Source organism: Antechinus flavipes, chromosome 2 (assembly GCF_016432865.1).
Source record: "Antechinus flavipes isolate AdamAnt ecotype Samford, QLD, Australia chromosome 2, AdamAnt_v2, whole genome shotgun sequence".
Classification (NCBI taxonomy): domain Eukaryota; kingdom Metazoa; phylum Chordata; class Mammalia; order Dasyuromorphia; family Dasyuridae; genus Antechinus; species Antechinus flavipes.
The window spans coordinates 275,001,947-275,017,988 of NC_067399.1; the positions used below are offsets into that span (position 1 = coordinate 275,001,947).

The window sequence follows — 16,042 nt, forward strand, 5'->3', positions numbered from 1 at the left end:
GTCTTTCCACTAAGGCTAGAATGGGAACCTTCAGCCTTTTACTGACCAAACAGATATTCCAAGATAAAAAGTCACCTAGCATGTAACACAGTCGGGACTCTGGGATCCTCTTCATCAATCGTCCCATGTAGAACTCCGAGCCAAAATTTTCTGTGGGCACAAAGGCTCCATATTTCTGAAATCCCACTTCATAGGGAGTGAACTCCACCCATTCTGTGTACAAAACAATGAAAAAAACACAGTGATTGAGTTAGAAAAATATGGAAAGACTTGAACTTATGAAGGAAGATACTATCAACCTTTAGAGCATAGTACGGTTTTACATAGATGTATATGAATGCATACTGTATATATGTATGCAGTAATTGTGTACATATATGTGATACATATGCAAAAGTATACACACATGTGCATGTATATATTGCATTATGTTCCTATATGTGCATGTACATGCATGTGTGTAGATCCATGCACATATACACGTGTGTATGAATGTCTAGATGTATGTACTTGTGTGTTACATTTGTGCATGTAGACAGGTGTACATGCATATTAATATGTGTGTGCATGTGTGTCGTGTATATGATGTCTGCATGTATATGGCATATTGTTTGCATGTGTATGTGTATATGTAACAGTTGTATTTTATGAGTATGCTTATATATGCATATATGTATGTATGTGTGTGTAATTATATCCACATTTAATTGTAACCTTCTTGAGGGAGGGAAGAAGAGAGGGAAAGAACAAAGTAAAAAGTGCACAGCAGAGAACCAAAAAACCTACAAGGAAGCAAAGTAAAGATATAGAGCTCTGAACACAGTTGTTACAGATATCTCAAAATATCTTATTCTAATTGCTACTTTATCAGGCCCCAAAATAAGTATATTATTTTATGAAAAATTTGTTTCTTTAATATTTTGATATCCATATTTCATTATAATTGGTTTCCTTTGTAAATGTAAATAAAGTCTGGCCTCAGACATTTACTAACTGTGAGACCCTGAGCAAGTTACTTAACTCCTCAAAAAAAAAAGAAAAAGAAAAACAAAGAAAAAAATAAAATGAAATTGTAGTGTAAATGTAAATTAAAATGTATGAATTCAAAAATGCAATTCTAAGAAGGCATCTGTAAGCTTCATCAGGTTGATGCAATCAGTCAGGCAGTGAAAAAAATTTATCAAATGTCTTCTATGTGTCAGGTACTGTACTAATTGTTGGGGATGTAAAGAAAAGAAAAAGATAGATCTGAATGAACTCAAAGTCTAGTGCCATATGCATAGCAGAACATAATAAAGGATTAAAAATATAAAATAATAAATTTCCTTTTCAAGAAAACCTAACAAACGCTTTAATTTCAAAGTAGCAGGCAGCATAAGATATATTGAGATATCTATAACAACTGTACTACAATATGAAAATATCTGGGATTTTTATCAGTGACAAAGATAAGGATGAAAATAGCACCAATCTCACAGGATTGTTGTGAGGATTAAATGAGATAATGTGAAAATATTGTCTAAAAACCTGGCTCCTAGACAATAAAGCATGTACAGCCACAGACACTTATTAGCTGTGTGGGCAATTTATTTAACATTGATTGCCTCCAACACACACACACACACACACACACACACACACACACACACACACACTCCTTTTCCTTTGTGCTACATAAATGCTGTTACTATTATATTGTAAATATTGTTGCTATTAAAATTAAGGGTACTACTAATACTACTGTACTTTGTTGCTCACATTCATTATTAAGGAAGTAATAAATTTCAGTTAGTAAAATAAAACTGTAATTTTTTTCCCCATGAAAGTTTATAGACCCCCCTGATATCTAACCATGGTCTCCCAGGTTAAGAACCCCTGCAAGTGTATGGAAAGAATGAAGATGTTGCAATCCCAGTATAAGACAGGGGAGGGCAGTATCTGCTAATAAACAGAGCATGATCCAGCCTGTCTTGCCTGTTAGTGGCTCCCATATCACTGACATTGAAGACAATAAGCAGAATATCCTAGAGAAAGTTACTCCCCATGTTTACTCCCCACAGTCTAATGAAATCAGACTGACAATGGAAAACCAGATTCTCGGTAGGAGTCTGCAAAGGGAAGAGTCGTGCCCCCTTGAGAATATGTACAGAATTCCTTCCTTTTATAAAAGCTGCATTCTTCCTGTTCTAGGTCATTCAAAGCTGGAGATGATTCTGGCAAAGCAGAGAAGTCATGAGAGCCAGGGGACAGCAAATTAATTAATATGTTAAGTTGACTAATTTATTTAAGCATTGGGGATATAAAAAAAAGTTTCATTGGATCATAGATCTAGAATGGACACAGACAATTTAGTCTAAACTTCCCCCTTCTCTATTTTAAGATAAAAAAACTGAGAAAGTTGTATTTTATTTAATATTTGTTGATAAAATAAGAAAAATGGTGATGGGGTCTCTTAGGAATGTGGGGACAAGGGCAGGAAACGCATCTGCAATCTCAGGTTGGCTTCACCAGATTTTAAGTTTGTTAACTGTCCAAAGGATGCTGGAATTACCTCTGAAATCTTGGTTGCTTACGTCATCCTTCACATTGATAGTGAGGTAGATTGGGAGGGGATTCTGACCTCGGCACACAGCCTCTTTTTGCCATGACAACTTCCCTTCGTATTTCTGTTTGGAGAAAAGAAGGAATTAAAGGAGAAGGGATGGGTTTGCATCTGGAGCTTGGGTGAGGAAATCAGAGCAATCTTCTTTGGAATGAAGCTCCATAGGGGAGAGATAGATACTGCTTATGGATTATAGGCTCAAAGCTGAAAGCTGCTTTCAAGGCTGTCAGATCCAATATCCTACAGATGAGGAAACTGAGGAATAGAGAAAGAAGCCAAACCAGGATCACATCATCTGAAAGTTTCTGGGGAGTCTGATTTCAGGACAGGCCCTCAGAGTATTAAGCTGTGGATGCAGGGGCTGTAGGGAGCTATAAGAAGATCCCCAGGGGGAGAAAGCTTCAGACTTCCAGCCTTCAGACATCCAGCAACCTGAGGCAAAATCCTATTGCTTTACACTATATACATGGTTCTGCACATTTTCCAGGGGCCAGTCCTGAATTGGATTCAGTCTAAATTAGAAAAGCAGGACAGATTCTCTGTAATCTTTCCTCCTATTGGTACAAACTATTGTGTGAGATATCATCCCTTATTCTCTGTAAGGAGTGACGTTTATTTAGGAATGTGGTAAAGGTGCAGCTAGGTGGTTCAGTGGATAGAGCACTGGTCCTGGAATCAGGAAGACCCTGGCCTCAGATATTTACTAGTTGTAGGACCCTGAAAAAATCTCTTAATCATAATTGTTCCAAAACAAACCCAAAAAAGTAAATAAGTGGGCTTAGAGATGTTCTTTATGTGTATATTTTCAGACATTTCAGAGCAATGTGATTTCTTTTGTTAGTCTATATGACAAAGTATTAAAGAATGTATTTTTCATTTTAAAATAAAATAAAAATTGTCATTCATTAAGAGAAAGAAATGTTCTTTCTTAAGAACTGGGCAATTAAGTGGGGCAGTGGATAGAACATCTGAATTCAAATCTGATCTCAGATACCTGCTAGCTGAGTGATCTTGAACAATTTAGAGAGAGAGAGGAGAGAGGGAGGAGAGGCAAGGGAGGAGGAAAAGGGGAAAAAAGAGAGTAGGAGGGCAAAAAGGAGAGAGAAGGGAAAAGGAAAGGGAGAGAAGAATAGGGAGACTGAGAGGAAGAGAGAGAGAGAGAGAGGAAGAAAGGAAGGGAGGGAAGGAAGAAGAGAGAGAAGAAGGAAGAGAGAGAATTGAGTTAAATGTTTTAGATCTTGCCTTAAGATACTTAATAGCTGTGTGACACTGGGTAACTCACTTATCTTTTTCAAGCCTTAGTTTTCTCACCTGTACAATGGGACACCTACTTCACAATGTGCTTGTTAAAGGTCAAATGAGAAAACATATGTAAAGTATTTTGTAAATTGTAATCATTACAAAATTTCTGTTTCCTCATCTGTAAAAATGAGGACAATACTACACCTACATCCCAGAATTGTTGGGAGGATCAAACGAGATAAAATTTGTAAAGTGCACAGTGCTTTATAAAGTGCATAGTAAGCATTATATAAATGTTACCCACATATTAAGAGGAAGCATAGTAAAATAAGTAGTTTCAAAGTCAGGAAGACCTGAGAAAGCATCTCACCTCTACCCTAGCTATATGTCCATAAATAACCTTCCTGAAACTCAGTTTCTTCATTTATATAATGAGAATACTAATGTTTAGGGTACCTGCCTCACAAGGTTGATGTGAAGCTTACATAAGGTCAATTATTTAAGAGTACTTTGCAAACTTCAGTGTTATATAAATGTTAGCTATTGTTATGTTTTCTTCAAATGTCATATTTCAGCTCAAACTTAAGACCTTTAGTTTACTACAGTCAAACTTTTAAAACCATAATAAATTATTTTTCCTGCAATGGATGATGGGGAATGTAGGAATTAATACTTATCACTATGAATGGGTGATATATTTTCCTTAGGGATAAGGCTAGGAAGAAGCAGTGGACCTGTAGTTTAATTAATATAGGGATCTAACAGGTAAGGAAACACTATCAATTCAGGTTGATCTGGTTATAATCTGATTTATAATTTGAATTGACTGGCCATATGCCTCAGTGGCCCAGAATCTGCAAGGAGATAGCCCTAAGGCATATAGATACTTCTTTCCAAGACTATGTCCAACTTATACAAAGTTGCTGACCGGTTCTCATTTCTATAGGAGCCTACTGGTGACTATGAAAAGATTAAAAAGGTCAGGGGAGGAAACATTTGGCAAATGGGGGATAGACTTATTATCAAATACATTCTTGCAACTCATCCACAAGGTCGATGAGTCACTGAGTGTACCTGTGTAAGAGAGAGAGTTTGAAACCATCAAACTAAATGTTTAAAATGGTAGAGTGACCTAGCAAAGAAAGCCTTAGTCTATCACCCAAATTTGGGGTAGAAAGGGACTCCTGTATTGCAATGGCAGGGATGTAGGAGAGAATCCCTCCCATATTTTTCCCATCACCTACATTCCCCCTTGCCCTCTGACTTTGCAGTTAAATGCTTAGCCTCGGTTTTCTCTTCTATATAATGGGACATCTACTTCACAAGATGCTTCATAAGGTTCAAATGAGATAACAATAATAAAAAGTATTTTGCGAACCATAACTCTTTGTTGTTACTATGTAAGCATGTATAGACTGTCTATAAAGAGATTAAGTATAAATATATACAAAGTGATTAGATTTAAGGAACCTTGAGAGAGAGGATACCAGTCTCCTTGAAAGAATCAGGAAAAGCTTCATTCAGAAGAAGACAGTCATGTAATCTAAGACAGTTAAGTAACCTAAGAGGAGCAGAGAACCTACCTCATCCCCCAGAAAGGACTCGATCAATAAACCCCACAGGTCTGTGAAGGTGACTCTGTAGCCTTCTTGGCTCCTTTGCTTCAGCTCCTGCTGGTAGTAACTGAGTTGTTCAGGGTAAAGTGAAGGGATCTTGTTTTTGACAGCATGTCTTCGAGCCTCCTGGATGGTCTTCTCCAGGTTTTTGTAGGACCAGTCAGCATCTTTGTATAAGTTGGACATGGTCCTGGAAGAGGCAGCTACATATTACAGGACATCCAGAGTACAAGAGCGTTTGACCGTTTAGGATGGGGAGTTAGCTCATAGCTTACCAGAGACCATCTAACCCAATTCTGTTTTTACAAATGAGGGAAACAAGGCCAGAAAAAGATTTGCCCAAGAGATCCAAACTCACATCCTCTGATTCCAAATACATAAGTTCTATCTTCTGCTTCCTACATGGCATATGGAGAATTATATCCCAGCCCAGTCCCTTGAGAAATATGTTGGTGAGGGCTGTCAAGAACAAGGGGATGAGATTTGCTAATCCTGTAGACCAACAAAAGTCTCTGCTGCTGAAAGGTGTTTTTGTTGTTGTCTTAAAATTTTGTGAGTCTGCTTCAATGGGCAACAGAAAAAAAAAAAAAAAAGATTAACACGGGGAAGATTTTCCCTGGTGTTCTTTGTAGCTCCCTTTCTCATCTGTGTTATCAAAAAGAATAGATTCTCCATTCTGTTTATATACCTGAGCTCCCATAAATGTATAGCTTATATATAATTGTGCAAGGAACATGAACAAATAGCTCATCCACAGCTATTCTTCTCCTAAAACTTACTTAGTAAAGTGTAAGCTTCTTAAAGGTAGGAACTGACTATTTTTTCAATCATTCAACAAATATTTATTAAATATCTCCTGTGGAATATCTACAGTGCTGGGCACTGTGCTAGGTGCTAGAAATACAAAAAGAGGTAAAAGACATTCCCTGCCCTCAAGAAGCTTGCAATCTAATAGGGGAAACAATATTACACAAATATGTATAAAGCAAGAAATATACAGGATAAATAGAAAATAATTAAAAGAGAGAAAGCACTGTAATTGAGGAATTATACACATATACACATTTGTGTAAATATGTATATGTGTAATATATATATAAGATGTTATAAAATATAAATATCATGACATATATGACACACATAACATATAAATAATCACATATCCCATGCCATGTAGAGATCATTAAGACAATGAATCTTATTTCAAAACCTTTGTCCCCTGACCCTCACCTGGTATCCTGCCATAGCAAGGTCTAGGCCCTAGGAGTATCTGTTCAGGATATAGGTAATACATAACCCAATACCTAGCAAAGCTCCTTGAATATTTTCTTTTTTAGTCTGAATCTATGATTTTATCAACATCAATCAACCAATCAATAAGCATTAATTAAAGTGCTTACTATATGTCAAGCCCTGAGCTTGATGCAGAGGATACAGATTGAATGAATGAAACAAACCCAACTTTCAAGAAGCTTACATTCTAATGGAGGAGATAACAAATACAGAAGTAAATTTATATAAAGAAAATAAGAGAGCAAATATAAATAAATGCAGAATAGCTCAATTCAAAGTACCTTGGAAGAGGGCACTAGCAATTGGGGAGATTAACAAAGGTATCAAGGGAAAGAGCTAGTAAAGGGAACTCTCTAGGTAGAATTTCTGTCTCTGGCACCTGTCACTGTGCATATAAAATGCAGCAAAGAGACAAAGTGGATAGTAGTAGGGACCTGACCCTAAGAAGACCTGAATTCAAATTCAACCTCAGACTCTCACTAGCTGTGTGACTTTGAAAAAGTCACTTAGCTTCTGTACACCTCAGTTTTCTCATCTATACAATGGTGATAATAATATAAAATGAGAATAAAAATAATTTACCTCCCAGAGTCATTGTGAAATCAAATGATGTATTTGTAAAATGTTTTGCAACTCTTAAAAGTTCTATATGAATGCTCACAATTATTATTATTAAATGCCCATTGAATGAATGATTGAAATGGAAACTTTCTATGCAGATTTACAATTTATCTGTAGTTTAGAATTTTAGGGAGTTGCTTGGGGTTAATGAAGGATTAAATGAGTAAGGAATTAAGTAAGGGTCACATAGCCAGTATTAGGATTAAGACCTGAATCCGCCCCAGGTTAGCTCTCTTAATCACTCATACACTGTAGGTGTTTCAGAAATATTTGTTAAATTGAATCAAATCTACTTTCTGTCCTGTTCTGCAGTCAGAAGATGCTAGTGGCTAATAGCTTGCTCTAAACATAGTAGGATTTTACAAGGTGGGGAGATGTCCCCAGATCTTTCTTGATAGGAAACAGTGGTAGATTTAAGATCCAACTTGATTTACAAGTCTAAATACACTGATATACATACATATACATAAATATATAGATATGATGAGGTCCTGGGTCACTAGGAGGGGTTGGCAGAGAAGTATTGATAAAATTAGTCCCTGAGGCAGGCAAGGAAGGGCACTGATAGGGATCAGCTCAATCTTACAGTTCCCCCATACCTCTACTTGTATGTCGTGGGTAACTCTACTTTACTCTATTTAATCAGAAAGCCAAGTTATATCAAACCCCCAGGGTTAAATTTCCCCTATAAATTTGTCTGTGGCTCATGCCATTTTTGCTGAATCCCTTTTGGGTTAACCCACCATGGTGTTCTGCCTCATGGTATATTTCTCTTTCCCCTTCCACCATACCTCATGGTGTCTTTCCTCTCATCTCCCCACCATGCTTCACGGTAACATGCTCCTTTTTATAGCTAACTAACTCTTTTAGGGTGCTAAACTCCTCTATGGATTTAGTCTGCTAGTCAATGGAGAACTTCCACCTCATAGTGTGTATTGTTTTTCTTCTGATTAATTGTGAGTTCCAGTAGGGAACTTGTCTTTTCCATTGTTAATTGTTTAAAAAACAAAACAAAACCATTTTCTTATCTAATTATATGCTCCATAAATCTATTTCATATTTCCCACTCCTGGTATCTATTGTACCTCTTCATTTTGTCTGTGATCTCTTCTCCTGAATGAACCTACCTTTTGCTAAAGTAAGAGGTTATTGTGAATTCTTCACATGACCAAACCCTAATATTTGATGCCAATTGTTCTCCTCAATCTCATCATTTGGTGCTGAACCTCAAACACATCAGATATCTATCTATAGCTATCTATCTATCTATATAACATATATATACACACACACAGATATACATAGAGAGAGAGAGAGAGAACAGAAAGAAAGAAAAAAGAAAGAAAAAGAAAGAAAGAAAGAAAGAAAGAAAGAAAGAAAGAAAGAGAGAAAGAAAGAAAGAAGAAAGAAAGAAAGAAAGTAAAGCAAGCATTATTATAAGGAGTTCTCCAAGTTGGCAAGGATTTTTACCAGACTACTTCATAGTCACTCATATATTATAAAGATATTGAAATATTCAAATACTGTAAAAAGAGATAATATTATCACTTATTCACTTATCAGTGAATACTTGCAATCCTTAAGATAGGGAGAAGATACAGGGGGCAGCTAAATGGCCCAGTAGATAGAGCACTGGCCCTGGAGTTAGAAGGACTTCAAATCTGCCCTCAGAAACTTAATAGTTGTTATACAAGTCATTTAATCCCAAATGCTTCCAGGAAAAAAAAGGAAAATAGGGGCAAGCAGGAAGGAAGTCCTGTTGGCAGTGACCTCAGGTCCAGTGCCATACAGGTCAGGATTTGGTCCCTCTGTATCAGTGATACCCACTCCTGGGAAAGGAAGGAGAGCAGAATGGTATTGTGGAAAGCTCATCCGCTCTGAAGCAGATCTGAATTCATATCCCACCTTTGTCATTCACTACCTGTGTGTCCTTGAACAAACTGTTTTATCTCTCAGGAATTTTGTCATCTCCCCACTCTATAGCTATGGTCCTAAGTGCATTTAGTACCAAGGACCTGGATCACTAGTGTAGGGCTTTGTCTGCATGGGACAGCAGCAGATTGGGATTTCTGGGTAAACAATCGGGAGTAGTAGGTATACCTCCTTACACTCCTGGCACCTGAACAGAAGCACTGGTGAAACAAAGATGTATGGGGGTGGAAGAGCAGGTAATCATCGAAGCATAAGGAGCTGGTCACACCTGTGTTTTCTGGGCTCGGTCAGTATGATACAATTGGGGGGAGGCAGTGAATGCATCTAAAAGTGATTTCCTGACACTGATTCATATCGCTTTGCAATCCCCTTATACACTGTAACATTCCATTTTGCATTATAATCTGTTGTGCATGTGCCTCTACTTTTCATTCACAGATGCACAATTACTGTGTTTTTTGTTGTTGTTTGTATTTTCTTCGGGGCTTACATAGCATATTATGTTGTTGTTACAGCTGCTGCTGTTGTTTGGTCAGACCTAAGGAGAGCTCCCTGGCGAGGAAATTCCTGCTAATGTGAGTCAGTGATTGTTGCACAGCAGAGCTGCCTGAGGCACTGATCGCTTGCCCAGTATCTGTAGTATCAGAGATGTGACTTGAACTCGGGTCACCGTGACTCAGAGGGTGGCACCCACCTACTATACTAGTCCACACTGCCTCTGCATTACCCACGAGACTCTAGGATCATAGAATTAAAATAAGAAAGGATCTTAGAGACCATAGAGTCACCCCCCTAATTTAATAGATGAGGAAACTGAGGCACAGGGAGGGGAATAAAGGCTCCCCAGAAAGCCAATGTCTGAAGCAGGATTTAATGTTTGCCGAATGTTCGATGACTTGTCATCAATATTAGAAATCAGTTCAGTCACTGCCACAGATCCAAGAGAAGAGAATGGGAACGACAAGTGATGTCTTAACTTTGGGAGCCAACACAAGGGACTTCCTCTCTCTTCCCTCTCAACCAAACCCCATAAGGCTTTGCCCGAGTGCTGGGCCAGTCAGGGACTCCCGGGTCCTCACCAGGTCGCGCCCGAAAGGCCTGTGATGTAGCTGGCACAGTTCAGGATGTTCAGCTTCTGAAGCCCCAGAAGGTGGCCATACATGGAGGTCATCGACCTAAGGCCACCCCCTGTGGCCATGATGGCCACCAGCGGCACCTGAAGAAACACACAGAGAGATAGAGAGTTAGAGAGGAGGCTGGGCAGCAGGGCTTCAAGGGGAGGCTAGAGAAGAAGATATTTAACACACAGAGAAAGTAAAATGGATAGAACCAAGACCAGATGGAGTAAAGAGTTGGGGGGGACGGGGAGACTAGATTATAGGAGAGGAGAATTTAGAAAGCTGAGAAACTAACAATTAGATTTAGCCAAAAAACAAAAGAAAAATTTTGCTATCTATCCACCTATCTTTATCTATCCAACTATCTCTTTCTCCTCTTCTTTCTCCCTTTTCCTATTCTCTCCTCTTTCTCTTTCTCCTTCCCCTCTCTTTTCTCTCTCTCTCCTTCCCCCTCTGTCTCTCATCTCCCACTCTCCCTCTCTATCTCTGTCTGTCTCTCTGTCTATCTCTCTTTGTCTCTCTCATAGGACCATGGATTTTATAGCTGAAGGTACTTTAGAAGGCATCAAATCTATCTCTCTCATTTTTACAGAAGAGGAAACTGAGGCATAGCAAGCTTAAGTGACTTGCTCAGGGCTATGCAATTACTAAGTTATATCTATTGGGTCTTGGGTTTCAGGTGCCAGTTTACCCAAACTAACTTTGAACCCACTAGAATATGGAGCAGTGACATAAGGTTAGTGGCTTAATCTGAACTCCAGAGAGTCTGGACAAAACAAGGGTCCAGGAGAAAGGCCATTCATACCACTCCTTGGAGATAAAGGGCTCTGGCTCATGGACTCACAGATTGTGAGAGCTGAAAGGGAGCTTATTATCAAAGTGCAAAACACCCACCACTACAAAACGAAACAAAAATCCACACGAGTACAATCCTTTGCCCAAGGTCATATAGGTATCTGGGCTTTTAAAGTGAGAAGCTTAGAGACAATACTCTACATTACAGCTCTTTGATTTCTGAGGATGGTTTGCTTTCCAGAAATGGCCGTAAGTGATTTGGAGCCAATTTGGGAAACGAGATGAGCGATCGAGTGGAATCTGCAGCTTTGTGGCATGAGACAGAAAGGTCCTTGGGATGGCATGTTTGAGATGCCAGATATTCCTTAAATATAGAGAAGGGCAAGGAGGGAAATTCTTCCCAAATCCTACCTCTTTCAGAGAGCCTCCCTCCCAGCTTCTGCCTTCTTCAATAAAGCAATCTATCAGCTACAGATATCATTTGGCAGCTAATGGCCACAGTAGATAGAGTGCTGATTTTGGAATCAGAAAAATAAGAGTTCAAATCCTGTCTTCACACTTAATAACTGTGTGAGTTTGGGCAAGTCACTTAGTATATTGCTGCCTTAGTGTCCTTTTCTGTAAAGTGTGGATAATAGAACTTATCTCACAGGGTTGCTGTAAGAATCAAATGAGATAATATATATTAAAGGCATAACAAATCCTAAATCATTAAGATAAATGTTAACTATTATTATTATTGGGGCAGTTAGGTGGTGCAGTGGATAGAATGCTGACCCTAAAGTCAGGAAGAGAGTTCAAATCCAGCTTCAGACATTTAACACTTACTAGCTCTTGACCTGGAAAAGTCCCTTAACCCTGATTGCCTAGCAAAAAAGAAAAGAAGAGAGAACTTAGCTCAGAGCATATTTTAATCTCCTTACTTCCAAGTCAACTGACCTCATCATCTTGCAGATCCTCTTCCAGCTGCAACACCTGTTTCAAGGCTTCTGCTACAACCACCTTCCGTTTCTGCAGGAACTCCAGCTCCTCTGAGCACAGACTGTAACCCAGCCTCACGTTCAGCTCATCAGAGCTGTGAGAGAGAGAGAGAGAGGATACTTGTCACTCAGATGCATCAGAGCTATTATTTCCACATGCTTGAGTGGCCAGCTCTTCCATTCCTCAACTTGGGTGGAAAAGAAATTGTGACCTTGAGATCACTGGATTTGAAAGCTGAGGACCTAGATTTGAATCCTACCTTTGGAATTTCTACCTGTTTGACCTTGAGCTAGATGAAACCCCTTTGGGTTTGAGAAGGTGGATCAGATGACTCTTGGATTATTGCTATAGATAGCTTCTTAATTGGTCTCCTTGATTCCAGGGTCTCCTTTTTTTTAAACTATTCTGCAAACCATAGCTTCCAGAATATTTCTTTAAATTTTCTTTTTTTTATGTTGAGTGGTTGCCCATTAGTTGGGGAATGGCTGAATAAGTTATATATATAGATATAGATATATACATATATACATATATAGATAGATAGATAGATTTATAGATATAGATATAATGGAATATTATTGTTCTGTAAGAAATGATGAGCAGGATCATTTGGAAAAAGTAGGAAAGACTTACATGAATTGATGCTAAGTAAAATGAGCAGAGTCAGGAGAACATTGTATATAGCAATAACAAGATTATGTGATCATAAACTTTGATGGAATTTTCTCTTGTAACAATGAGAGGCAATTCCAATAGACTTATGATGGAAAGTACCATCCATATCCAGAGAGAGAACTATGGAGAATGAATGTGGATCAAAGCATAGTATTTTCACCTTATTATTGTTGTTTTTTACTTAATTTTTTTCTTTCTCTGTCTTTTTTTCCCTTTTGAACTTATTTTTCTCTTGGAGCGTGACAAATATGGAAATGTGTTTAGAAGAGTTGTATATATTTAACCTATATCTGATTGCTTGCTATCTTGGAGGGGGGAGAGGAAAGAGAGAAAGAAAAATTTGAAACACAAAGTCTTGCAAAGGTGAATGTTGAAAACTATCTTTGCATGTATTTGGAAAAATAAAATGCTATTAAAAAATTTTTTCCCCAGTTATGTGTAAAAACTTTGTTTTTAAAAGTTTTGAGTTCTAAATGTTCTCTTTCCTTTTCTCCCCTCCCCACCCTTTAAAAGGACAAGTAATTTGATATATATTATACATGCGCAGTCATGCAAAATATATTTCCATATTAGCCATTTATGAAAAAAAATACAAACTACAGTTCCAGGGTATGGGAAACAGTGGAGTCAATAGAAGAATAAGAAGGGAAGACAGACAGAACTTTAAGGGTATGCAAGATACTTTACCAATCTTTGGCTGTCATGTGTAAATCACAATTTTCACTCTGAGAAACAAGAAAGGGAGAGTTTTATGAGGGTTGTGATATTTTAGAGCAAAATAGCCTACATTAAAGACTCACTCCTCGGTGTTCATTGACACCTCCCCCAATTCTGTCCACTATCTCCATGAGTTCAAATCATTACCCTCCACATACTTTACACTCAACATTCCTTACAATATGTCCTTTATGCATGGTTTTCTTACCCTTTTCCTACCTAGCCTTTCAGTACCTCTTTCTCCACCATATGTAACCCCCATATAGCACCAAAGAACTCCTTAGACACCATCTTGACTCTCACATACATAATTACTATATTTTTCTATTAGATAAATGCTCATTGCACCCTGAAACAAAGTTGTCCATATCTCTGCCTCTGCCTGTGTAAATATACACAAACAACCTTCACAATCCGGTCATTAGATAACCAACTACTAATTCCTTTACTCTGTCTCTACCTCGCCTCTTGTCACCTGTTTCTAAAGCAAAGGAACCTGACTAGGGAGCCCAGATAACTCTTCCAATTCCTAGTACTCACCATAGGTACTATCAACTCTTGTTCATCTGGGAGACAGTCCAGGGACACGCAGACAGAGCGATTTCTTTTATGGGCACCACAGCAGCAGGAATTCTAAGAGAGAAATTTCTTTAAAAGGGAGTTTCTTTAAAACTCCTATGGACTAGGGACTCATTCTCCCCCATTTCCCAATGGAACTATGTCTGGCAGCCAGGTAGAGCCTGATACTTCCACTTTTAACAAATGGTTATAAATACCCATGCTTCCTACCCTACAGATCCATCGATTCCTGGGCACCTCCACATGCATTTGGGGCTGGAAGTATTTGGTGTAATGGAAGAAGGCAAGATCTGGGCATTGATTGCAGGAATTGTAGCAGGGTGAGATGGCCTGGCTGTTTTCATAGGATTCATTCACTGTCACAGTTAGTTGTTTTCCTAAGAACAGAATGCAGAAGGTCAAGAATTTGAGGCTTGAAAGTGACCTCATGCTATATACCCCAACCTGAACCTGAAAAAGAATCTCTGCTACAACTTATTCAGTAAGTAGTCACCCTTGTAATACTATAGCTTTGTGTTATTTTCAAATTTGATAGGCATGCCATCTCTGCCTTTATTCAAGATAAACTTTTAAAAAGAAAATTAAAAATTGTTGTTTTTGTCACTGCTGCTGTTTGTCCTTAATTCTTGAAAAGGACCATGAAATCATCACATGCAAGTGATTTGGATTTAAATAAGGGAGGGCTGTGCAGAGGTACTAGCCTCACTTTGTCCTCCAGAACCATCTGGGTCCAGTGGTTGACTGGAGATGGTCTTGCATGCAGGGGGAGACTTTAGCTTTTTAAAGTTAAGATCTTCAACAAGTCTCAGTTTGACTGAGGTAAAGTCCACTCAATGCTTTTTTTTTTTTTAACTCAGTAAAAGAGATCATTCTCTGCCTCATTTCTTACCTAGTCTTAATCACTTATGCACTTAAATCAAATCATTTGCATGTCATAGCATCACATTAATGTTGTTAGGGTCCTCTTTGAGAATTAAGGACAAACAAGAAGAAAGTTAGGTAAGTAATGATGCAGACAATGGCCTCTATTACCTAGAGAAGAAGAGAAGAGTTTCTATTTACAAATGTGAATGACTCATAATTAGCAAGGAGAATAGGGAAGCCAAGAGCTAGAGATTTGAAAAGAGAAATTCTTCAGGGTCATAGGATTTTAGAGTTGTCAAGGATCTTATAAAACATTTTGTGTAACCCCCTCAAATAAAGAAATTAATAGATAGTAAGTGGCAGAAGTAGGATTAATATTTTTATTAATGTTTATAAATTTTTTATTGATTCCCTAGGATTCTTTTTTTTTTCCTGAGGCAATTGGGATTAAATTATTTACCTAGTATCACACAACTAGTAAGTGTTAAGTTTCTGAGGTCACATTTGAACTCAAGTCTTCATGACTTCAGGGCTGATGCTCTATCCATTGTCCCAAATAGCTGCCCCATTTTTTATTGATTTCTTTTGTTGTTTTATATCACCAAAATTTCTCTCCCATCTCAACTCCTAAAGAACCATCTCATATAACCATATATATTTTTTAAACATGACATATGGAGGGTGGAAAAAGCAAAAGTAATCAATGTATTTCTAAAAGTCTGAAAATATATGCAATGTGCCACCTTATGGACTTCCCCAAAATGAAATTTGGCCCCAAGTCTTTTAGCTATTGCTGATTCAGCTCTGGGAATCTTTCAGGGAATCTGTGAGCTCTTGGGGCACAATGTCCATTCTAGAACTGCTTTGAGACAATGGGGTAAATTTAAATCTACTTAGGATGAGGGCAATTCTGAGGATCCTGAATGCAGTTCATGTACCCATTCCTTCTCTCTTCCACCCTCTTCAAATTCTAACAGTGCTTCTGAAACCTTGGAAGCTAGAACTGA

The 16,042-nt window shown here is 38.1% G+C and overlaps 1 protein-coding gene across 3 annotated transcripts in view; it reads right to left on the bottom strand.

Moving 5' to 3' along the window:
• PLA2G4E (phospholipase A2 group IVE) overlaps nucleotides 1-16,042 on the bottom strand; it is a 117,265-nt gene that overhangs the window by 20,339 nt on the left and 80,884 nt on the right. For all 3 annotated transcript variants that reach the window (XM_051977135.1, XM_051977137.1, XM_051977136.1), the window contains exons 8-15: nucleotides 14,382-14,548; nucleotides 14,133-14,225; nucleotides 13,563-13,600; nucleotides 12,159-12,294; nucleotides 10,386-10,522; nucleotides 5,428-5,650; nucleotides 2,552-2,666; nucleotides 76-213 (exon numbers count right to left, since the gene is read on the bottom strand). In XM_051977135.1, the coding sequence (XP_051833095.1) occupies nucleotides 76-213; nucleotides 2,552-2,666; nucleotides 5,428-5,650; nucleotides 10,386-10,522; nucleotides 12,159-12,294; nucleotides 13,563-13,600; nucleotides 14,133-14,225; nucleotides 14,382-14,548 (1,047 nt within the window). The remainder of the gene's footprint in view (nucleotides 1-75; nucleotides 214-2,551; nucleotides 2,667-5,427; nucleotides 5,651-10,385; nucleotides 10,523-12,158; nucleotides 12,295-13,562; nucleotides 13,601-14,132; nucleotides 14,226-14,381; nucleotides 14,549-16,042) is intronic.